This window comes from Furipterus horrens, unplaced genomic scaffold, assembly GCF_987537825.1.
Source record: "Furipterus horrens unplaced genomic scaffold, mFurHor1.1.pri manual_scaffold_6, whole genome shotgun sequence".
Lineage (NCBI taxonomy): Eukaryota > Metazoa > Chordata > Mammalia > Chiroptera > Furipteridae > Furipterus > Furipterus horrens.
This window is the reverse complement of record NW_028327176.1, coordinates 105,892,676-105,919,029: the sequence shown is the minus strand read 5'-3', so window position 1 is coordinate 105,919,029 and position 26,354 is coordinate 105,892,676. Positions and strand designations below refer to the sequence as shown.

The window sequence follows — 26,354 nt, the reverse complement described above, 5'->3', positions numbered from 1 at the left end:
TCCAGCCATCATTTGACCCGAACATGTGATTTCTGCAGTAAGTTCACATCTGTTCTCCTCCCCTTCACCACAATCAAAGTGCTAAACCAAACATGGGCACTAAAACCTTACAGTACTACTCCTTTGTAAAGTTATCTCGATATTACAGAATCTATTAGTTTTAAAGTTATTTAAAAGAAGATTAAAATTTTAATTCTCGTTTTAAAAAATGAATTACAAACTCCCAGGAAAAAAAAGTCTTCAAACTCCAGTTCAAGAAAAAAATGTTTTATAATAAAAGTGTCTTGCCATAATATCCAGAAAGATCTTATACATCTTAGACCTAACTATGAGTGCTTTGCACACATTATCTCTTTAATCCCCAGAAGAGCACTACAAAGTGGGCACTACTATCACCTGTGAGGACGCCAAGGCTTGAAGAAAGCATCGTAGTGCTGGAGCCGCTGTGGACTGATTCCAGCACCCTTGCTCTCTGCTCCTTCACAACAAGCCCTGTGAGCCTCAGCAGAAGAACACCAGCAATGAAGAGCAGGAATCCACAGGAAACCAGCCAGGTGCAACAGAGAGACTGAGAGAGGAAAGATGCCATTTTGAAGGAAAAAATGACAGGAGTTAGTGACAAGATGAATAGCGAGAAGGTTAAGTCCATGAACCTGTGAGACAGGAAGAATGGCTGCCCCATCCTTCAGAAATGAAACTGGTGGGAAAAGAAGCCAGGTCAGGAGACAAGGCTTGGTGAGTTTAAGACAAAAGGGACTTATTCCAAGTGAGGTAGATGTCCTCTTAATGAGCTCACAGCTGGAGATACTGATGTCACATTCATAAATATTATTTCAAAATTATAAGGAAGTAAAAAGTGTCCAGCACAGAAGAGATAGCAAACAAAGACTGGCAAGAGAAGACCACTGAACTAACTGACTGTCATTACTAATTTCAACAGACTGGTGTGCAGCATAAGTCAGACTGTAGGAAGGGGAATTACGATAGCTAAGAAACAGGGGCACTCTACCCATGACACCATGTGAGGACTCATTCATGCAACAAGCATGTGAGTACTCACTATGTACCAGATATATATTGTCCTAGGTTGAGCCACGAACAAAATATCCCTGTCCTCGTCAGAGCTTATGCTCTAGCTGGGGAGACAAAGAAAAAGTAAGCAAGTAAGTATATAGTCTGGAGTTAGGTTTCAATAAGTGCTCCGAGGGCTAGAAAATAAAATAAAAGCACAATATGAGACAGGATGATGGGAAGGGGAAGGTGTTTAAAATAATGTCATCTAGAAATTGTGCAAAGAACTTTAATTGAACTCCAAGAGGAGGTGACGAGATGAAACCAGCTTTTATGCTATAAAGGCTTGAAAGCATTCACTCAAAATATCTGCTGCCTATTAGACTAGACACACATATTTAAAGGTATTCGAGAATCAGCACACACTGAGGAGAAAACATGACATCAAACACACAGAGGAAGTACAGGGGGGAAGGAGAGGATCTTGCAGAGAAGACAAAACAACTTCACCACTAGATGATCTTTACTTCTGAAGTCATTTCCCACTTGAATATTTTCTCAGCATATCAGAAAAGCACAGATGCTGGAGCAGTGATATGCTTAAGGAAAGTAAAAGAAGCAGAGGAGGAAGATTTGCATTAGATTTAACAACATTCATTCAACAGATGAACAGCTGTTGATTAAGCAGGACCTGCAGGGTGCTGAGCTCAGTGATCGCAAGGGTGAGAAAAATTAACACGTAGGCACCTGGAAGAGGTTCAAGTCTGACCGTCTCTATTAATACACATCCCAAAAGGATGGAGCTGGAGAAGGCAGAGAGAAGCAAGTGGATGGGAAAGGGATGGTGAAACTACCATCCAACTGGGGCCAGGCTAAAGACAGGTGTTCTAAACCTTCCCTGCAGAATAGCAGCATTGAGAAGCTGTCACAAGGTGGAACCACTGCTGAGGACAGTTGGTGCAGGTTCAACAAAAGGTTAGAACATTAGGTAAGTAACCATCAAGTTTGATAACTGTGGTGCCTGCTCCACCCTGCAGTAACCACATCTGTACTAAAATCATCTGTCTCCCCACAAAGCTGTGAACTCATAAGAAACATACCTTCTTTAATCTCTAGCAGATAACAAAGGGTCAATAAATTTTTGATTGAGGCCCAGCTTTAATGACATGAGTAAAACAGGAGGGGCTGAAATACTGACAGTCTGATGGGTGTGAGGCCAGATTCCCACTAGGCTAGACAAAGCTGTTATAGTTGGTGGACAGGTGGACAGGAGGACAACCAGCTGGATAGATCTGAAAAAGTCCCTTCAATTCTGAGTCTCAATTTGTGAAATGAGAGGGTTGGAGCAAATCAGAGGTAGCAAACTTTTCAGTGGAGAAGAGATGCTCTTCATTAAGCTGAAGCCTGGAGAGTGTATGTATCTTTGCTGTTGAGATCAGGGTTACAGGATTCCCCGTTGGCTGTGCTTCCAAACATATTACAGAGAGAACATGCAGCTGGTATGGTCACCATCACAAGAACCTTGGAGGTTTCTCAGCATAGAGGCCCACTAGTGATGTGGCAGGTAGGGAGACAGAGATTGGTGGAGGGGGCAGGGACAGCAGTGAGCAGTGCTGAGTCATACAGATATCAGAGGTGAAAGATCAGATTGGATGGCCCAAGGAAAGACTTGAACTGTGAATGAAATAGAGAGAAGACTGACAGCTGGGGGCGGGGTGGGGGGGCAGAGAGAAAAAGTAAAAGAACTTATGGACTCTGACAACAGTGTGGTGATTTGGCGGGGAGGGGATGGAGGTGGAAGAGGGTATAGGAGTGGTATAGGAGAGGGTATAGGATTTTATACCACCTGAAAACTAAAAAACTAATTTAAGAGCTGTACGAGAGAGAACTACCCATAAGATCCCAAATGTGTTTGCTGTGTTTACAGAGTGCGATCCAACTGTGTTTTGAGCCTCTCAAAAGTTTCCATTTAGGATCAGTAGAAATCACTGACATTTCCAAAACCGATCATTCCCGTACCAAGCTGAAATCCCCAACTTTACAGGAAAACCCACAACCTTTGCTGAAGAGAGTGGAAAAGCCAATCTAGTCAAAGAAAATTTTCCAGTTTTACAAAAGAAAACAAACAAAAACACCACAAAGAGCACTGAAACATTTCTAGTTGAACAGCTTTTCACCCAATCTTTAATAACTTCACTCTGAAGCCCTTGGAAATTATTGAATTACATATTCTATTGAATATATTTCTGGCAATTTAACAGCTAAAACTTATTACAATTTAAAGCAGCAATTACGCTTATGACTTTTAAGTTAAATTTAAGAGAGCTAAAGGCCAGGCAAAACCATGAGTTTGAAAGTGCCTGCAAAATAATAAAAGCCTGAGACAACTGTATAGCTTTTCTGCTTCTAAGCTAAATAAAGCCTGGGGGCTTTGCAAGGATCCTAGTGAGGATAATCCCTCTGATTACACAGAGCAAAGCATCCAATCAATTTCACACGAACCAAGGAAAATTAATCCAAGAAGAATAACAACACTTGAAATACTGAGAAAAAACACACAGTTCTGCTTTTTAAAACTCTGTCAGCGCTGGAGACCATATCAGGTCACTCGAACAAGTCAGAACATTTGACTATTCCGTGTTGGTGTGACAATGTCTTGGCTTTGTGTTAACTAAAGGACAAGCAAGTTATCTGCGTTCCAACGCTCAGGACCTCAAGTTCTCTCCCGACCCCCAGAAGCCTCCCTACTTCCTGCACACCTTTGATGGTTGCACCCTGACTTCCTGCACATCCCTGGATTTGGGACACCTTCCTCCTTAAGGGTTACTCAAGCCAAGTTTCTGAGGCAAGTTCGAAGGTTAAAAGTTTGCCGTTCCTGACCCACCATAAAGCACAATCAGCCTGTGTCGCTTGACAAGTTCGGCCGCAGCGTACTGATTCATTCACACAAACAACTCTGAAGCGGTAACGCATCACTGCCAGGGCAGAGGGCAGCAGGCTGACTGCGGCCGCTGCGGGAGACGGGTCTGCGAGGCTGGCCCGCCGCGCAGAGCCCCTGCTGACGCTCCCCGCGGCTGCTTCCACACCCCGGGGCCACGCAGGCAGGTCCAAGCGGCGGGCACCTGGGCACCTGCGCCCAGCTCTCCGCCTGCCCCCGACTCCCAGCCCTCGACCGCGCGGCCTCTCCTGGGACTACGTAGGCCGGCCAAGCTACAGGTCTCCCACGCACGATACACCGCGATAAGGCCCGGGGCACATTCCTCGCAAGATGCCGAGATAGAGCGGCTCACTTGCGCCTGCACACCTTCTCCAGGACCTACCCTGGTCAAAGAGGGAGGCACTCCCCGGCTAGCGGCTGGGAAACTGCGGGGCGAGGGGCCTGGCCCCGGGAGGTGGAAGCGGCGTTCGGTCCTCCCAGCAGGAAACAGCCCGAACCACCTGGCTCCTCACCTGCCCGGGCAAAAGTGCCAGGTGTTGGTACCTAGGCGTGTATCTCAACCACTTATCAGCTCGGAGTATTTCCCCAAACGCACAAGCTCTAATGACTAATTAAAAAACATCAAGTCGGTTCGCATAAAATGAAAAGAAACTTTTGCCGGGGGGTGGGGGTGGGGAGTAAAAGGAAAAAGCAGCAGGTGGATGCAGGTAGAGGTAGTTCCAGCGGGACTTGCCGGCCGGATCTGGAAGTGAAAAGGGGGACGAGTGGAGAGCAGAGGGGACACGAGAAGGGAGAGGGGGCGGCGCGGGCTGCTCAGGCTCGGCCGCGCTCCCGCACGACGCACTCAGGTGAGGCCGGGCACTCACCTCCGGCAGCTCGCGGAGCTGGTTGGCGTCCAACAATAGCTCCTCCAGGCTGCGGGCGTAGCGGTAGATGTCCTCGGGGACGTAGACCAGCGAGCAGTGGCGCTTGTCGATGGTCTCCACATGACGGTTGCACCGCCACAGGGGGATGCAGTGGAACATCGCCGCCGTCGCCGCCGGGTCCCGAGCCGCGGAGACCCGGGCTCTGAGCCCGCTCCGCCCGGCGGCTCCGCTCCGCCCGCTGCCCTCCCCGCGCTAGTCGGCTGCAGTGCCCTCTCGCTCCTCGCGCCGCCCGTCGCGGCCCGAAGCGCTCGCAGGAAGCTCGGGCGGGAGCCACAGCCTCGTCCCCGCGCCCCGGCCAGCCAGCCGGCGCGTGCCTTCCCGCCCTCCGGTCTCGGCGCCGCAGCGGACACTGCCCCGCCGAGCTTCCTACTCGCTGGCCCCGTGCGACGGAGCATGCGCGCCAGCGGGCCCGCGCCGAGGGCGTCTCCCCGCCCGGGGATGCTCCGCTCCGGGTTTTCCCAGCGACCTGGAGCCGGGGAGGGTCGTGGAGCCTGCGGCCCGAGCGCTCGCCGTCCCCCTGCTTAGACTCCAGCTCGAGGAGCCTCTGGCCCTCTGAGGAAGCCAAACCGCGAAGGAGACCAGTGCAAAGATAACGCAGGCAGGGGACAGGCGGCCTGAGAGGAGCAGAACAACTTTGATTTTTAGTTTTACTTAACGGGCTCTCCTCCCCTCGCGCGCTCCCCTTCCCCAAAACAACTTTCCCTTCCGGGGTCAGGCAGGACCGCCCCGAGGCGTACCTTGTGCGCGCTGGGCCCCCGGAGCGATGGGTTGCGGCGTGGTTGCGAGGGGGTCTCCGCAGCCCTGGCTGCTGCTTCCTTGGCCACTTGTGGGCTCGCTGTTGGCAGGAGCCCCAGAGCGTGGGTCCCGCACCTCGGCCAGGCCCTTGCAGTGCCCTCTGGTCCGCGGGCACCGCCTGCAGGCTATGTAGGCTGGGAGCACATCTTCAGTAATCCTTTATTTATATACATAAAAAGGAAATCCCCGTGCCACCAAAAGCACAGGAGTGAAGTCTGAGAGATTCTCATAGGTGTGGATGTACCCCATCAGGAGCTCAAATGTAAAACTGAGCTGGTAAAGGTGAGTTTCTGAGCCTGTTCAACCTGGCCAGATGTTTGGCGACTGGCGTGGGAGGAGGTGCAGGTGGCGCGGGGACTGCCTGGTAAGCATCTCCATCCAGCTCCTATTGTCTGCATAGACACGCAGTCCTTTGCAAAGGGTATTTTGCAGCCCAAGAAACAGTAGCTGGGAGGATCCTGGAGAGAATGGGTAATAACGACCATTCTTCGACCTAGGTTCATACCCAAGGACAGGGGCCAGAACCCAAAATTGCCCCTCTACTGTTGTGACTCTTTGTATAGCGCTCACTATCTCGGAATAACCAAACTGGCTTCTTCATTAAGGGCTGCCCATCAGGTCAAAGGCAATCAGTGGATTTGTGACTGCCCTCCTGGCTGCGCCCTAGTCCTCAGGCTTTCCTTCTAGTGTACTCAAACACCAGGTTCCACCTGTCACCTCTGCCACCTTCATTTCCGCCTCCAGGTGCCAAAGATAAAATCTAGCGCCACCAATTCTGCATTTCTGCAGAAGACTGAAAGGTGAGCATGCTCAGTGACCAAAGTAAGTTTTGGTCTGAAACATGTTTTTTGCAAGACATGTGTGGCTTCACAAACTCTCCTCTTAGTTCCAACTGTGCACAGGACGCACACACACACACACACACCACCAAACCGGTGCTGGTGCCCAAGGGTGAGTGGAAGGGGGACTCTTCATTTCAACTCTACTAGGAAGTAATTTCTACCCAAGCATTATCACTTTAACTCTTTAAACCCAAGCAATCCCTGAACTCCAATGCCCTACCCACTTCACACTCTTTTGTTTGTCCTTGTGTGATTCCTACATTCTCAGGAAAGGTTATCTGGACTCCGAATCTTAGCTATTCATCCTTGCATTCCAAAACCCATTTTGTGCCACCTTTAGCGGAAAGCTGTGGTTCCTAACTGAGAATCTGAGTCTACCATGGCCTTCACAAGTTTTTCAAGTGTAAAAGGAAGGAGGGGAAGGGAAGGGAAGGAAAGGAAAAGGGCTGGAAGCCAGGCTCCCTCATCTTAATCTTCTTTTGACTTCCAGAGATTATTACACTAGATTATTTTAATAACCACCGAATGTGTTTTAAAGATGTGGCTAGTCTTATTAAAGATTCAAATTTCACTAAGCATTCCCTGTGTGCCTCTCCATGGTGCTTATACTTCCTTGTGTTAAGGGGACTGTGACCTCTTGGAAACCAGAACAGTCTCACTTGCTTTGTAGATCTCTATAACTACCACAGTGTCAGATGCACAGTATATGATCAGCAAACCTGTGCTGACTCTGTGGAAAGTCAGTGGCAGAATTCTTGACTCCCCTTGTTTCCAAGGATCTGCCAAGACTTTGAAACATTAGTCTGTTAAGAGAGGGGGAAAATGAGAACACTTTATCAACTGAAGAACAGGGAAACAATTTTTTTATTCTTCTGAAGAATAAGTTTCCAACGTTCATATAATTTCTAGTTTCTTTCCCAGATAGAAATGAATTTTATACTCAATGTAAACAAATTTAAAAGACTGCCCAAATCCATTTCTTTTTGGATAGTGCAATTCATTCATTTTCAGTGTGAACCATTTTTCACAGCCTTTGGGACTAGAGAGGTCTATCTTTGAACTTTGGTTCTGCCACCTATTAGCTTTGTAGAATTGGACACGTTGCTTAACTTTTATAAGCCTAAGTTTCATCAATCTTAAATAACAACAATGGTCCATGGGTTGTTATCAGGATTAAATGAGATGATGTAAGTAAAATGCTTAGCAGAGTGTCAGGCACACATTGATTGGTTCAATCAATAAATATTCACTGTTCACTGTGTTAGCCAGCCTTCTGGATGGCCCCAACCATCTCCATCTCCTGATTGGTCTGTGTACTCAACTTCTATCTTTGTGTCCCTTGGACCACTCACTTTGGGGAAACCAGCTGCTATGTTAAGAAACCCAGTAGAGAGATTCACATGGCAAGGAATTGAGGACTGCTGACAAGAGCCAGCAAGGCTCTGATACCACTTGCCAATAACTGTGAGTGAATAATCTTGGAAGTCAATCCTTCAGCTCCAGCAAAGCCTTCAAATGACTGCAGTACCAGCCAATAGCTTAATTGCAACCTCATAAGAGACCTTGACCCACCCAGCACTACTCAACTAAGCTGTTCCTGGATTCCTGGTGCCCTCAGAAATTGTGCAAAAACAATTCATGTTTGTTATTTAAGCTGCTAAGATATGGGGTAATCTATCACATAGCAACAGATAATTTAAAAATGTGTTAAATGCAATGAACCAGATAGGTCTTGCCCTCATGAAGTTTATACTCCAAGGCGAGGAGAATGATAAATGCTAAATTAATGTTGTTCTATCATTAATTTTGTTGAACATGATTGTTGTCATTAATTTTTTTTAATTGAAAGTCCAAAGTGATAGCTGGTAAGATAGGGACAGAATGGGGATTCATAGATTTCAGCATGTGAATTTCAAAATGAGACACCACCACCTACCCATTTAGAATGACTAAAAAAGAGATTGACAGTATCAAGTGTTACTGAAGATATGGAGCAACTGCAACTCATGCAGAAACTACTAATATGTATAACATCTAGGATGAATCTCAAAAACATTATGCTAAGCAAAAGAAGCCAGACACAAAAAAGAGTACATACCGTGTGATTTATGATTTATATACACAGAGAGAGAGAGAGAGAGAGAGAGAACTCTCACAATGCAACACTTAAAAAAAAGTTCAATTAAAAAGTGGGCAAACGACCTGAATAGGCACTTCTCCAAAGAGGACGTACAGATGACCATCAGACATATGAAAAGATGCTCAGGGTCACTAATCATCAGAGAAATGCAAATTGAAACCACAATGAAATATCACATCACACCTGTCAGAATGACTATCATCAATAAATCCACAGACACCAAGGGTTGGCAAGGATGTGGAGGCAGAGGCGGATTAAGGTCGGTTGAGGCCCCAGGCGCAGAAGAAAATATTGGGCCCCTTAAAAAAGAGAGAGATACAGGGAAAGTAAAAATACATGTTAACCATATTTTATGCAGTGTAGTAATGAAACCAAACTTGGTGTCATTAGAAAAAAGTGTAAAGTTGGGGCTTTGTGGGGCCCTTCAGAAGTCAGGGCCCAGGGCGTGCACCCGGTGCACCTGCTGTTCAATCCGCTTCTGTGAGGAGGAAAGGGAACCCTCATGTACTGCTAACAAAATGCAGCCACTATGGAAAATGGTACAAATGTTCTTCAGTATATGTAAACAAACAAGGTAGAAACAGACTTACAGATACAGAGAACAGACTGATGGATGACATAGGAGAGGGGGGTTAGGGAGCCAGGTAAAAAGATGAAAAGATTAAGAAGTACTAATTGGTAGTCACAAAATAGTCATGGGGATGTAAAGTAAAACATAGGAAATATAGTCAACAATATTGTAATAACTACATATGGGGCCAGATAGGTACTTGAAATATCAGGGGGAATATTTTGTAATATATGTGATTGTCTAACCTCTATGCTATACATTTGAAACTAATACAAAATACTGTTGTAAACTGGGATTAAAAAATAAAATAAAAACCACTAAGATAATCTCATATGATGCATAAATATATAAATCAATTAAAACTTAATTTATACTTAAAACAAAAGTAATCTTAGGTCTTGTACAGATATGATAGTTAACTTCAAGAATGCAAGACATACCAGAATCTACAAAAAGCTTTGTATTTAAAATGTTAATATGGTGTAATTATTTTATTACACTAGACACCTGAGTGCTAATATTTTGATAGAGAACAAAGCTATCTATAGACAATTAGAGAAGTATAGCACTGAGCATTTAGAAATACAAATAAATAATTATCATAAAAGAATAAATTTTCATAAACAAAAAGAAAAAAGAAAGAAAGAAAAGAAAATTAAAGCATAGACCCAAGAGCTCTAGCCACTGTGGCTCAGTTGGGGTGCCATTCCATACACCAAAAGGTTGTGGATTCAAATCCCAGTCAGTACACATACCTAGGTTGTGGGTTCTCTCACCAGTTCTGGTGCATAGGGCAAGCAACTGATTGACGTTTCTCTCTCATATTGATGTCTTTCTTTATTTCTTCCTTTCTTTCTTCCTTCCTTCCTTCCCTCCTTCCTTCCTTTCTTTCTTTCTTTCTCTCTCTCTCCCTCTCTCCCTTCCTCCTCTCTCTCTCTCTCTCTCTCTCTCTCTCTCTCTCTCTCTCTCTCTCTCTCTCTCTCTCTCTCCCTCCCTCCCTCCTTCTCTCTCTCTCTCTCTCTCTTTCTCTCTCTCTCTCTCTCTCCCTCCCTCCCTCCTCTCTCTCTCTCTCTCTCTCTCTCTCTCTCTCTCTCTCTCTCTCTCTCTCTCCCTCTCTCCCTGTTTCCTTCTCTCTAAAAATCAATAAACATGTCCTTGGGTGAGATTAAAATAAACTTTTAAAAAATAGAACCAAGAAAACACTAATAAAAAAGGCCTTAGCTCCACATGCCCTCACATCAGTGATTACACTTCATCATATAAATTTGGGCGTGGGGGACACAAATATTTAGTTTATAGCACCTTATTTTCTGTGTGGTAGATGGCAGCTGAAATTTTTTTTCAGTTATTTCCTTCTTAACTGAACTGCTTGAAAGCTGAACTACACATGCATAACTAAGGGGTCAGAAATATCGATAGTTTATATGCAGAATTTGCAGCTTCCATACACTCAATCCATTCCGTGGTTTTCCCTCTCACTTTCCAGCTACCATGGTTACGCCTGCTCTGAGCTATGGATGGATCCTCAAGTCAATCAGACTGCTCTGCACATTAACTTTTAATTTATACAGTATATTTTATCTGTTTTATGTAGTGGAGAGTAGTGGCTTTACATGTCCAAATTATAAAACAGAAAACTCACCCACTGGTATTTCCTTATTCCAAGCATAGACTTCCTTCAGTTTATGCTCCTTTTTGGTCACTCTCCAGTACCTTCAGATCGTTTTTAAAATATTTTTTTCAAGCATTATAATTGTTATCTGTGGGAAGATATGTTTGGTAGTAACCACTTACTCATTACTGAAAGAAAACCACACTTTCCTGCTTTTTATTACAATTGATTTACTCAGTTTCACAGATTGTAATAGTATGTGAACAATCCAAAATTTCATATCATAAAGGTTTTAATCTACTCTGTTCAGAGAAGTTATAAATGAGCAATTTGAGTTTCATCTGTTTTTCTATGTTTCTCAATCACTTAATAAATGTGTGAATGATGAGTCAAATATTGAACATTTTGCTGTGGTAGAAATGAGCCAAACACTGTCTCTCATATGGGGGTGGAATAAAGAACTCAATTGTACATAGAATTTTTGCATCTGCTGCTACTAGGGATGAGATCTTGGGCAAATGATATATTAACTTCAAAATTCATTTTCTTTATTTCTACAAAAGAGATGAAAAATGTCACCCTCAAAAAAATGTTGAAAGTATTGTAGATCAATGTCATGGAAAGATCTTTCTGTACTGCAGAAAGCTACACATTAGGCATTAGTCACTGGCAATTCTTCTTTCTTAGTCACCAGCCAAAAGAAAGCCTGCCATGTGTGTGCTCTGTTTGGGTAAACAATATATAAATAATTGGATTGATAGAAATGAGACTGCAAAGTATTTGAAACTTGAAGAGATTACACCAGAGGATCTCAATCAAAACTAGCACCTGCCACTGAATCCATCATTTTCCAGGTTTCTGTCTCTGCCTTACAGTGTCCTTCCCAATAAAACAGAAGCATGTGGGTGAAGCCTAAAGGAGGTTCACAAGCAGCCTTTCTCAGATGGTGGCAGGACTTTACATTTATATAATGCTTTATTGTTTAAAATATCCATTAACATATATCATCTTAATTGATCAAAATGTACTTTCAGTCATTTAAGTAAACACAGATGCTTCATTTATTTTCTACCTTGATCCACAAAGGATTTAATATCATACTGACCAGCTTATTTAATAATTATGGTTCCTATAATATGAATTAAATCAACATGGATACTTAATCTTCACTGAAGACCAAGACCTATTTCATACAAATAAGAGAAAAAGATATTAATAAGTAGAAATTTATTCCTCATAATGAGCAGTGCCATCCAGACAATTCAAATGCTGCTACTAATAACAGTATGTTGATTAGTTAAATAAAATAAATTTAAAAGATGCCATATTTCCCCAGTTAAGTTTGCACCGTCTATAAAATTGGTCTAAACTTGATTGGTAAATAACACCTTTTAATCCGTGTCAGAATAAAATATTGTGAAGTTATTGAAAAAGCTTTTTTTTCAATTTCAGCCTTATTGAGGTCTAAAGGACATATAAAATTATAAGGTATTTAGAGTGTACATCATGGTGATTTGATATTGTGAAAGGATTCCTCCATCTAGTTAATTAACACATATTTCATTTCACATACTCATCTGTCATTTTTTGGTGAGAACTTTTAAGTTGTACTCTCTCAGCAAATTTCAATTCTATGATACAATGTAATCAACTATAGTCACCTTGTTTTACATTAGACCCTCAGAAATTACTCATTTTAAAGCTGAAAGTTTGTGTCCTTTTACCAACCTTTTCCTATTCATTCCCCCTCCCGCCTGCTTGAGTCCCTAGAAACCACTTTTCTACTTCCTGTTTCTGTGAGTTTGACCTTTTTAAAATTCCACCTATAAGTAATACTATGCAGTATTTGTCTTTCTCTGACTTAGTTCACTTAGTGTAATGCCCTCAAGGTCTATCCATGTTGTTGTAAATGGCAGGACTTCCTTTTTTCATAACTGAATAATATTTTCTTGCAAATATATGCACACCACATCTTCTTTATCCATTCATCTACTGACACATTGTTTCCATCTTTTGGATGGAACAATGCTACAATGAACATGGGAGTACCGGTATCTCTTCAAGATCCTGTTTTCATTTCCTTTGTATACATACCCATAAGTGGAATCGCTGGGTCATACGGTAGTTCTTCTTAACTTCTTGAGGAACCTCTATACTGTTTCCCATAGTGTCTAGACCAAGTTACATTTCCACCAGCAGTGTAGAAGAGACTTCCCTTTTCTATACATACTTGCCAACACTTGTTATTTCATTTTTGTGATAGCCATTATAACAGCTGTGATTTCAACTGTGGTTTTGATTTGAATTTCCTTAATGATGGGTTATTTTTTTAACACCTTTTCATGTATCTGTTGGAGATTTGGGCATATTCTTTAGAAAAAATGTTTATTTAGTTCTGTGCCCATTTTAAAATCAGATTGTTTTCTATTTTGCTGTTCAGCTGTATGAGTTCTTCATATTATGGATATTAACTCCTTATCAGATATAGGATTTGCAAATATTTTCTTTCATTCCATGGGTTGCCTTTTCATTTTGTTGATGGTTTCCTTTGCTGTGCTGAAACATTTTAGTTCAATGTAGTTCCACTTGTTTATTTTTGTTTTGTTGTCTTTTCTTTTTGGTGCCAAATCCAAAAAATCTTTGCCAAGACCAATGTCAGGAAGCTTACTCTCTGTTTTTTATCTAGGACTTTTATGGTTTCAGGTCATAAATATAAGTTGTTAATTCATTTTGAGTTGATTTTTATGCAATGGTGTTATACAGGGGTCCAGTTTTCTTTTGCATGTGGCTGTCAACATTTTCAACACAATTTTTTAAGGAGTCTATCTTTTCCTATCATATATTTTAGGTTCCTTTGTCATCAATTAATTCACCATGTATGCATGTGTTTATTTTTGGGCTCTCTGTTCTGGTTCATTGATCTGTGTGTCTGTTTTTGTGCCAATATTATACTGTTTTGATTACTATAGTTTTGTGATATAGTTTTAAATTAGAAAGCTTGATGCCTCCAACCTTGTTCTTTCTCAGGATTGCATTGTTATTTGGGGTCTTTTGTGGTTCCATGCAAATTTTAAGATTCTTTGCTTTGTTTCCGTGAAAAATGACATTAATATTTTTATAAGGATTGCATTGAATCTGTTGATTAATTTAGACAGTTTATACATTTGAATAATATTAATTCATCCAATCATGAACATTTAATATCTTCCTATTTACTTGTGTCTTCTATTTTTTCATCAATGTTTTATAGTTTTCAATAGATATCTTTCACTGCCTTGGTTAAATTTATTTCTTCATATGAAGTCTGTTCAGAAAGTACCTAGCTGCATAATATGAAAAACAGAGACATTTATTTAAGAAGATACAAGAAACATTGTGCACAGAACAACAATGCCTCAGTCCTCTTCAAAGTAGATGCCTTGGGACCGCACACAGTTCTCCCAATTGCCATCAGCTTCCCTGTTGTATTTTCCTGAATCTCATTGACAATCTGAAATCTCTTCCCTTTCAAAGGTGACTTTTGTTTTGGAAAAAAGCCAAAAGTCGCAGGGCACCAATCTGGGCTGTAGGAAGGCTGAGTCACCTGGGTGATTTGATGTTTTGCCAGAAAAAACCTGCATGAGACGCAATGCATGAATAGGCATGTTGTTGTGTTGAAGCTGCCAATCACCAGCTGCCCATAGCTGCAGCCTTCTGAATCATGCAAATAGTTTCCACAGAGGAATGTTCAAGCTTAATACAAAAAAAAATTTTTTTAAGATTTTATTTATTTATTTTTAGAGAGAGGGGAAGAGAGGGAGAATAAGATGAAGAGAAACATCGATGTGCAAAAGATACATTGATCAGTTGCCTTTTGCATGCCCCCCAACCGGGGACCTGGCCCGCAACCCAGGCATGTGCCCTCGCTGGGAATCGAACTCGCAACCTTTCAGTTCGCAGGCCAGCACTCAATCTACTGGGCCACACCAGCCATGACTTAACACAAAATCTGATGCAGATTAATTTTTCTACTCGCTCAGTCATTTTGAATGCAATGGTCACACAGTACATAATCTCACTCAATGGCTTCTACCTCCCCCACTGACTAGTACAGTGAAGTTGTCATTGTTCACATATATGCTTTCTGATCCATTGTCTTTGGCTGGCAGGTTACATTAATGCCATGCAAACCATTCTTGTTATAGTAACAATGGCTGGACTTTTTCTGGACAGACCTCATACTTTATTCTCTTTGATGTAATTGTAAATTTCTAATACAGTAGTTTGTTATCAGTGTGTAGAAACACAACTAATTTTAATCTACATATTTTGTATTGAGTGACATCACTGAATTTGTTATTAGTTCTAACTAGTTTTTTGGTCTATGGATTCTTTAAGGTTTTCTCCATATAATATCATATCATCTACAAATAGAGACAGTGTCACATTTTTCTGATTTGGAAATTCTATTCTATTCTATTCTATTCTATTCTATTTCACATTTTGCCTTATTGCTAGATCTTTCAGTACTATATGGAATAAAAGTGTCAAGAGTGGGCAACCTGCCCCAACTGGTGTGGCTCAGTGGGTTGGGCATTGCTCTGCAGACTGAAAGGCTACTAGTTCAATTCCCAGTCAGGGCACATGCCTGGGTAGCAGGCCAGCTCCCCAGTTGGAGGTGTGCAATGTTTCTCTCCCTCCCTTCCCCTTTCTCTAAAAATAAATAAATAAATAAATAAATAAATAAATAAATAAATAAATCTTTTAAAAAAGAATGGGCATCCTGTCCATGTTCCCCATCTTTGAGGAAAAGTTTTCAGTTTTTCACCATTGAGTATAATGTTAGCTATGGGCTTTTTATGTATATGAACTTTATTGTGTTGAGGTACCTCTGTACCCAGTTCGTTGAGGGCTTTAATCATGAAAGTCAAATTTTGCCAAATGCTTTTTCTACATCTATTGAAATTACCATATGATTTTTTAATCTTTATTTTGTTAATGTAGTGTATCACACTGATTGCTTTGTAGATGTTGAATTGTCCTTGTATCCCTGGAATAAATCCCACTTAATTGTGGTGTATAATTTTTTTAATGTATTGTTGATATAAATTTGCTAGTATTTTGTTGAGGATTTTTCCATCTATGTTCACCAGGGATATGTAATTTTATTTTCTTATGGTTTCCCTGTCTGGTTTTGGTATCATGGTAGTGGTGGTCTCATAAATGAGTTTGAATGTGTTCCAACCTCTTCTATTTTTTGGAAGAGTTTGAGAAGGATTGGTATTGTTTCTTCTTTAAATGTTTGGTGAAATTCATAAGTGAAGCCATCTGGTTGTGGACCTTTGTTGAGAAGTTTTTGAATACTGGTTAAATCTCCTTACTAGTAATTGATCTGTTCAGGCATTCTACTTCTTTGCGATTGAGTCTTGATAGGTTGCATGTTTACCCATTTCTTCTAGGTTGTCAAATTTGTTAACATATAATTGTTCATAGTAGTCTTCTATAATCCTTTTTATTTCTGTGGTAGCAATTGTAGTGTCTCCTCTTTCATTTATAATTTTATTTATTTGAGTCCTCTTCTTTCTTGGTAAGTCTAGCTAAAAGTTTGTCTATTTTTTTTATGTTTTCAAAAAGCCAGTCTTAGTTTCATTCATCTTTTCTGCTGTGTTTTTAGCCTCTATTTCTTTTATTTCTGCTCTGATCTTTGTTGTTTCCTTTCTTCTAACTTTGGGCTTTTCTTTTTTCTTCTTTTTCTAATTTCATTAGGTGTAAACTTAGGTTGTTTATTTGATATCTTTTTTTTAAATTAATGTAGGTATTTATTACTATGAATTTCCTTCATAGGACAGTTTTGCTGCATCCCATATGTTCTGGTATGCTTCATGTCCATTTTCATTTGTCTCAATTTTTAAATTTTCTTTTGATTTCTTCTGCCCATTATATGTTCAGTAGCATGTTGTTTAATATCTACATATTTGTGAATTTTCCTGTTTTCTTTGTATAATTGATTTCTAATTTAATGCCATTATGGTTGGAAAAGATACTGTGATTATTTCAATCTTCTTAAATTTATTAAGATCTGTTTTGTGGTCTAACATATAATCAAAACTGAAAAAATATTACACATTTGCTTGAGAATTTGTGTTCTGCTACTGTTGGACAGAATGTTCTCTCTATTTTATTCCACCGTATCTGGTATAACATGTAGTTTAAGTCCAGTGTTTCCTCACTGATTGTGTGGATGATTTACCCATTGTTAAATGCATTAAAGTCTCCTACCTATTGTTGTGTTGCTGTCTATTTCTCCCTTCAGGTATGCTAATATTTGCTTTATATATTTAGGTATTCCCCTGTTGTGTGCATAAATATTTATAAATTTATTTTCTTTTGTTGGATTGATCTTTTTATCATTATATAATGATGTTGTTTATACCCTACTACAGTCTTTGGCTTAAAGTTTATTTTGTCTGATACAAGTATTGCTACCCCTGTGTTTTTGGTTTTCATTTGCATCAAATATCTTTTTCCATCCTTTGCCTTTAATCTGTGTGTGTCCTTAAAGCTAAAGCGCGTCTTTCATAGGCAGCATATAGTTGGGTCTTGTTTTTTAACCCACATAACCACTTTATAGCTTTTAATTAGAGAATTTAGTCCATTTACATTTAAAGCAATTATTGCTAGGTATGTATAACTATTGCCATTTGAGTAATTGTTTTTTGGAAGTTATGTAATTCCTTTTTTTTGTTTTGTTTTGTTTTCTTATCTTGCTCTTGTCTTTTATGATTTGGTCATTTTCTGTAGTGATTTTCATAGATTCCTTCCTCTTTAGCTTTTGTGTAATTACTAGGCTTTTGCTTTGTGGTTACCATAAGGTCTCTATAAAATATTTTCTATTTATACCAGTCCTTTTTAGGTGATAACAACTCAACTTTGAACACATTCAAAAGTTCCATATTTTCACTCTCCACCCCCCACGTTTTTTGTTTTTGATGTCACAATGTACATATTTTGTCTTATGTATCTTTTACCAAGTTATGTAGTTATAGTTATTTTTTAACTTTTTAAAATCCTCACCCAAGGACATATTTACTGGTCTTAGAGAGAGAGGAAGGAAGAGAGAGAGAAAGAAATATCAGTATGAGAGAGAAACATTGATTGGTTGCCTCTCATACATGCCCTGAGGATTAAACCCGCAACCTAGCTATGTGCCCTGACTGGTAATCAAACCCACAGACTTTTGGTGTATGGAATGATGTTCCAACCAAATGAGACCCCCAGCCAGGGCTAGTTATAGTTATTTTTAATACTTTTTTATTTCAGCTTTCACACTAGATTTATAAGTAATTTATAACTACTTCTTGACAACATCACATTATTTGGAATGTAACTATATATTTACCTTTACCATATTTTTCTGTTGCTAATTAATGCTTTTCTTTTCAGCTTAAAAATTCTGTTTAGCATTTCTTGTAAGGCTGGTGATGTACTCCTTGACCATTTGCCTGTCTATAAAACTCTTTATCTCTCATTCCATTCTGAAGGACAATTTTACTGGGTAGAGTATTCTTGATTAGAAGGGTTTTTTTTATTTTCAGCACTTTGAATATATTGTGCCACTTTTTTCTGGCCTGCAAAGTTTCTGCTGAAAATTCTTATGAAGTTTCCCTTGTACATAATGAGATTTTTTCCTCCCTATTTTTTAATAGTTTTTTTCTTGTCTTAACTTTTGACAATTTAATTAGAGTTGACCCTTAAACAACACGAGTTTGAATTGAGAGTTCACCAATACATGGATTTTTTTTCAATAAATACTATAAATGTATTTTCTCTCCTTATGATTTTAATAACATTTCCTTTTCTCTAGTTTACTTTATTATAAGAATACAGTATATAATCCATATAACACAGACTCTATGTGTTAATTGACTGTTATCAATAACGCTTTGGGTCAACAGTGGGCTATTAGTAAAGTTTTTGAGGAATCAAAAGTCATACACAGATTTTTGACTATGCAGAGGGTCAGTAACACAACCCCTGTGTTGTTCAAGGGTCGAGTGTATAATGTTTATTGGTGTGGGTCTTTTTTGATTCATCTTATTTAGAACTACCTCACTTCCTGGATCTGGATGTCTTTTTCTTTTCCCGAGTTAAGGAAATTTTCAACTATAATTTTTTCAAAGAAGTTTTCTGCTCTTTCTCTCTCTCTCCTCCTTCTGGAACTTCTATAATGTGAAAATTAGTCCTCCACTTGATGTTTACCGATAAGGCCATTAAGTTATCTTCATTCTATTTTATTTTTGCTCCTCTAATTGGATAAATTCTACTGCCCTGTTTTCAAGTTCTCTGATCATTTTTTGTACTTCTATTGAACCCCTTTATTGAATTTTTCAATTCAATTATTTTATTCTTCAGTTCTGTGATTTCTTTTGGATACTTTCTAGTATTTTCTCTCTTTGTTGCAATTTTCACTTTCTCATGTATTGTTTTCCTGATATCAGGAAAACATATTTGTTACTATTATTTTGAACTCTACCAGGTAAATCATTTTATTTCCATTTCTTTAAGGTCTATTTCTGGCGTTTTACCTCATCTTTTGTTTAGTACATATTCCTCTGTTTCTTCAGTTTTCTTGATTCTCTGTGCTAATTTCTGTACATCTGATAAGTCACCTCTTCTAGTCTTAATGAAGTGGACTTATGTAAGAGATTAACCTTATTTTTTTTAATTAATTAATTTGTTTATTTATTTTATTTTTAGAGAGAGGGGAAAGGAGAAAGAGAGGGAGAGAAACATCACTGTGTGGTTGCCTCTCACTCCCGTTCCCAACTGGGGATCTGATGTGCAACCTAGTCATGTGCCCTGACTGGGAATCAAACCAGCAACACTTGGCTAGCAGGCCACTGAGCCACAGCAGCCAGGAGAGATTAACCTTATTGTTCACCCTGGCCTGAGTTATTGGTTGTCTCTCAAATCTTTATGATTGTCCAAGTGGCCTTCTTTGTTCTTAGAGGCTCCAGTAATTGAGGGTGTGCCAAGATCCATTTTAATGTGGGTATTCTCTCATTCATCCGATGTGTAGGAGTCACTCAGCTTGTTTCTGGACTTCTTTTAGAAGAAAGTGCTCAGTGTGTAACCATAGATTTAGTGTGTCCAGGAAAGGAAATGAGTTAAGGAGCCTCCCGTGTTGCCATCTTAGACTGGAACTCCAATAAGTCTTTCTTAAAGAAAAGAAAGAAAACAGGGAACTTCTAGGTTGACAATTATAATAAAATGTTTTAACTCTCTAAAATTATCAGACAGCATATTTTTCCCAATTATAATACTAATAAAACATTAAGACAAATATATATATATATATATATTTAAAAGTACAATACTTAGATTTTATTCAATTATATTTCTTTACTTCAAAGACAGCCAAAGGTCTCCTTGATTCTTTCATTATTAGATCAACTAACAAATCTTTATTTCCCATTTGCCCCCACAACACACAAAAGAGAAATGTTTTCAAAAAGCATCAATTTGTTGTAAAAAATATATTTTCTTAATGTGAATAACTTATAAACAGTAAATTTCTTTTTATAAATTCTACCATTATCTTAAAATAGGTAAAAATTAAAGTATTTGGGTGGAAATATCAGTGTCTAATATTATTATAAATATATCTTTGGGATAAGTTGAATCAATTTATAGGGAGAAAACACTACAGGGATATCCTGCTTTAAGAAAATTGAGCATGAGGATACTTAAATTTTAGTGGGGAGATGATTCCTGCTGTCTCAGGATTAGTTGCATGGCAAAAGGATTTACTGCAGGGTATAAATGAATCATTATTTTAATGCATTGAAATTGAATTTTATTTACCAGAAAATTGTTTTATACAATTTTGTAGGTACATATCTAAGGCACAAAACTCAGAATAACTGTATTACTCTGGCATATAATATTGTTATTTGAGAACAGTTAAGCAAACAAACACCTGTGACACACTACTCTTTGTAAGTCCTAAGCCAATCAGAACATGAAACCTCACCAAACTGTTTTAATCTCTCTTAGATACACTGTATAACAGGAATTGTGGAAAAGTCACATTAAAATCACACTTGCTAAAAATCACATACATATAGAATATTAGAAAAGCTCACTTTACAGATTTATTCCAGATTTTTAAATATTTTAAGTGATATAGAAAATAAAAACCTTCACATTTATAAGTAAAAACTTAAACCAATTCTCTCCCAGACCATAAAGTATAAAAAAGCCACTGAATTAGGAATTCAGTGAGTCTCAGATGTGCTCTTCAACAAAGTAATGTAAGACACAAAAATACTCACCTCTTCTGCGCCTCAGTTTCTCATCTCTAACCAGAGCAGATGAAATAAGAAAGTATATAATGTTTATCACAACTCTAAAAGGGTTATGATTTTTCTTCGTGGAAATGTTCTGCTCAGTATACCTTTTAGCAAAAGTAAATGGTGCAAAGTCTTGATCCTATCAGGTTTTCATTTTTGTAAACATTTCAGTTTTGAGTCACAGCCTAATAAAACCTGTTTTTTAATTATTATGTTTCTTTCCTCCTTCCCAATGTAACTGTCATCATCAAATCTATTTACCTCAGAATATTTACCTGTCCATGGCCCCTTATATTCTTTTCTTTATCTGTTCATCTAGCTCCTAATTTCTCTCTACTGAGAAAGAACACTTCAAAAATAGAAACTGTTAAGTTTAATAGTGATTGATGGTCATAGACAACCCAATAATTAAATGCTCTCACTAATAAAACAGACTTTCAGTAATTTGTAGAAATGAAAGAACACAAAATGTCAAACCATCATTGTTAGATCTACCTTTTTCATCTCCAACCAGATAATATTTATATAAAATACATGTTTTAATATTTATACAATAAAAATAGAATATTTATGATGCCTTACTAGCTATAGCATACATATTTTAGTGTCTATATAAGCCTTTTTTTTAAACCTGAAAGGATGCAAATATCAAAATTTGATCTATACTTTTCCCTCTTGGGAGGCTAATGCAAGTAGGCAGTGCCATAACTAAGGGCAACCAGCAGGTGAAAGGGGTAAGAAGAGCTAAGATGATCAAGAGGCAGGACACTTCGCTCTGGGAAGGTGGCTGGAGTACACTGTGACTTAGTGGGAATAACGAACAAGTTGCCCTTCAAAGGGGGGCTGGCAGTGGTATTTATATATCACCATGACTATCTAAGTGATCTTTGGCACCTCCTGAAGAAGAAAGTTGAAGTGTGTGTGTGTGTATGTTTTTATAGATCAAAGACAAGGAAGTAGAAAATGTACCAAGAATAGAGCCAAGGAGAGATTTTTAAGAAATATAACAACTCGGAGGAAAAGTATAATTATGCATAGAATGGAAACTGAAAGTTGGAGATAGTGGGATAACTCCTAAGACTATGCAAAATAAGTCATTATTATTGTTTTTATATTGTGGAGTATGTTAAAGCTCTCTTATGGTACAGCCAGTTACACTGCTAAGCAATATTTATGTTCCCAATGTGTGTAAGTTTCTTATATAAAGACAGAACTAACTTTTCTATACAAGTAATAAAATACAATTGGACTTATCACAATCCCCAGGCTGGCTTTATAACACTATTTAAACCACGTGGTTGGCAGACTAATAGAGCCCCAATAATTTCCACATCTTTGTATTCATACTTCTGTATTATTTCCCTCTCTTGAGTGTTGGCTGAATTTATTGACTTGTGTCTCAAGAATAATATTGTAGCAGAAGTCATGTAATGTCACTTCCAAGGTTTGATTATTAAAAAAAATATGGCTTCCATCTTGGGTGCTCTCTCTCGCTCTCTCTTGGATTGCTTACTCTGGGGGAAGCAAGCTCTCCTGGCCTGTGACAAGCCTATGGAAAGACTCACATGAGTAAGCTTGGAAGCAAATCTCCTAAAGGATGTCAACAGCCACATAAGTGAATGTGAAAGTAGATTCTCCTCCCATTGAGCTTTGAGACAACTGTAGCTCCAGCTGACATCTTGGCTGCAATCTCAGGAGAGACTGAACCAGAACCACGTTGCTAAGCTTCCTGGATCCTTGAACCATAGATGAACCATAGGTACTTTGAGATAAAAATGTTTGTTGTTTCAAGCTGCTAAGTTGAGGGTAATTTGTTGTACAATTATAGATAACTAGTGCAGACCATAACGGGTAACACCTACCAGCAGAAATGCTATGTAAGATACAGCAGAAGAGGCAGAATCAAGGTAGTCAGGGGACTGAACAGAAGAGGATGAAGAGACGAGTGCTCACTGAGCAGCTGTGTTGTGCTAGGCACTGTGCCAGGCACCTTACAGACACAAGTGAACTCTCATTATCCTGTAACACTGGCATCATTATTCCCAGTTATACTTGAGCAACCTAAGGTTCAGAAGGGTGAAATAATTTTCCTCACTCTATACCACTAACAGGTAGCGAGCACCAGATGTTGAACTCTGGAATTTATATATATATAAACCTTTCAGACACCTATCTAACATTTTCTGTGGTAAGAGCAGGATATGAGCAGAGTGCTGTAGCAACATGAAGAGAGCAACTGCTTGTGGTGGGAGAAGGGATGGAGGGAAAACCCGACAGAGGGGTTACATTAGGAATGAACAGCAGTCTTTCTGTTACCCATGGTAGAGCCTGGGCTCTGAATCAGACCACGTGGATTCAGAGCAGTTATTGTCTCTGTGACTTGGACAAGTTCCTTCTTGCCACCATAGTTTCATTATCTGTACTAATAGAATGAGGAATTGCATATAAATTGCTTGGCAGAGAGTCATGTATATAGTAAACACTTAATTTTTTTTTGTATTTTTCTTCAAAATTGACTTTCTCTTAATGAAATGTATAATTACCAGTACCACCTTTTATGATCACCAGTCAGTGTGTTTTTGTAAGGGAGGAAAAAATGTTTCCCTACAATAATTGGGCAAGAGTTTGAGGGGAAAAAAAAAACAAAGAGACAAAGAATATGAGAAAAGGAAGGGGGATAAAAACAGTAGGTATGTGTTTGTGAGATGACTGTGTAAGGCAAATGATCATCTCTGGGAGCAGAGGCAGGGAGGGAGGCTGGCAGGGGGATCTCTGTGTAGGGAGCAAAGACTGCATTTTACTCATCTTCATATTGCCATAACAGCATCAGGTCCACAGTCATTCAATAAATGAATGAGCTCGTTCACTCTTCCATTCAGCAAACACTAACAGAAACCTAGGGTGTGCCATCATGTTACCATGAGGGTAGCACTGTAGAGCTTATATTCTAAGAAGGCAACTCTACACATAATACACAAACTAAAACTACACACATAAAGTTTGAATACACTTGGGATGTTATAACTGCTGGGGAGATGTTAAAGCAGGAAAAAAGTCTGAAAAGACGAAGCAGGATGTTGTGCTGCGTTAACTGAAGTGATTCAGCAAGTCCGGGGATGAAGGAGGAGCCAGACCCTGGAGCTGACATCAGCAGCCCCCTCAGTGCCACCCACGCCCAGAGCCTGCCACACACTCACTCCTGTATTGAACCCAGCGAGAGGAAATGAATGGGAAGACTAAGGTGTTGGGTAATTTCAGAGTGCTTGATCAATTAAACTTTGAAAACATAAAGGCTCTGATTTCTTTTGCAGATTGCTATAAAAGGTACTAAAAAATCATTTACTATGAGAAAAGAAGAGCATGCTTTTCTCATCCTTACCCAGAATTGCAAACATGCCATTCTTCACCTACATTGATCTGCCAGTTCTCCCTGTGCTGTTTGCGGGGTTGTCCAGGACTACAGGTGAGGAAAGTGAGAATGGACCTGCATGACCCTGCAAGAAAATGGCTCCCTAAATATTGGACCCTTCTCTGCCTACTTGCCTCACCATAGTCCCAGCCCTGACTGTTCAGTTGATAGGCTCTGTTAGTGGGTTGAGTTTTGCTCTTGCATTTTACTTTTGAAAAACATAATACATGCTTATTATTTAAAATGTCAATCAAAAAATTTAAAAGAAGTCTTAAAGCACCTCCATTCCTACCATTATTAGTAATTGGGAAACATTATTACAGACTTGTTTCTATGCATATATAGAAACAGAAGGTTGGTAAATACATAAACAATGTGATCTGATTTTGTTTTAACTTAACCAGAGAAAAGCCAGAGGTAAATTAAAAGAATTACTGAACATCAGGTATATGTATCTTGACACATAAGATATTGATTCCTAAAAGATCCTTCTAAAATTGTTTCCCTTTCCTATATTATTTTTTAATTAATTAATTAATTTTTATAAGAATAAAAAAATAACAATTGCCCCCTCTCAGACTTGAGACCCTTTATAATCTTATAAAGGACAATGGGCAATGGTCTCCTGCTCCTCTAGCTGTTTCAAGGTGGACATGGTCATCGTCCTACCTACCCTTGGGTCCAGAATTTTCTAATAATAGTAGGGGTTTGGAGGGGAGGGTGGCCTTCCCACATGGGGAAGGATCTTGCAGACTCCAGGTCATTTGGCTGTCCCTGGATAATGGTGTGCTTGGTTTAACAGGCTGGCATCCTTGTTGTGTTCTGGGGGCAACAGATTTGGCAACAGGGTTAAAAGACATCATTCAATCCATAACCACTAGATGACAAAAGGCAGGTATTAATTTTTTAATGTCCCCCATTAGGGAAAAAAAGAAGGGCTTCTTTGGAGGAAGGTGTGCCAGTCACGTCATACCTGTCCAAAACCCTTTTGCCCACTATACTTAGCTTGGGCCTAGGGAAATAGTTTATGTTTCCCCCCTCTCAGACCTCTGGGTCCTTTCTGTCCAAGCCATTAGAATATAAATGGGAAACCTGTTTTAAGGTGAAGCCCACAGACCATCCCATTCTTCACCAACCCAGCCACTTAGGTCAGCCAAATCATTGAGTCTCAGGAGGCAGTGATGCAGACAGGATTAAGTGAGGTCTATACATATAGACAATCATTCAGGTAATGAGATCCTAGGCTTATGCCCTTTGAAAACAGAAAACACATGTTAATTTATGCAACATAACCCACAAACCAGTCTCTAAATCTGTAAGACTACCTTATTGGAAAGACATCCAGTTGCAAAACATTTGACATTCTTCTTGCCTATAAATTAAGCATCTTTGATGATGCCACAGACCTAGTTTAACTTATGAATGAAAGGAAACTTTAAAGGAAAAGAAACTTTAAAGACAGTTAGCTGCACTACTTTATACTCTACCACTGAGCATTGTGATTTTCCTTGGATCATGATTTTTCTCCCTAAGATTACCCTCCTTGTCATTAAAGGGACTGCATTAGGTCCATTTTTAATTTATCCTATTTATTTGCATAAACACAACAAGAGCAGCAAATGATCACTTATGATCTTTAGTGCTGCTTTGCTGGAACTTACACAAGGAACATTTAGGGGGACCTTCAGTCTGCCCTTCAGGGCACAGAAGCTGAGCCACATACCTGCTATTTATCCTTGCCTGTAAACACCTGTCTTTTCCAAGTCCTTCAGGTTTTCC

General features: G+C 39.4%; 1 protein-coding gene across 1 annotated transcript in view; it reads right to left on the bottom strand.

Annotated features, from left to right (window-relative positions):
* Positions 1-5,032, bottom strand: part of LRRC1 (leucine rich repeat containing 1) — a 130,222-nt gene extending 125,190 nt beyond the window's left edge. Inside the window, exon 1 of the mRNA XM_090280483.1 lies at positions 4,816-5,032. Within this exon, the coding sequence (XP_090136609.1) occupies positions 4,816-4,974 (159 nt within the window). The 5' untranslated portion in view covers positions 4,975-5,032. The remainder of the gene's footprint in view (positions 1-4,815) is intronic.
* Positions 5,033-26,354: the final 21,322 nt, after the last annotated feature.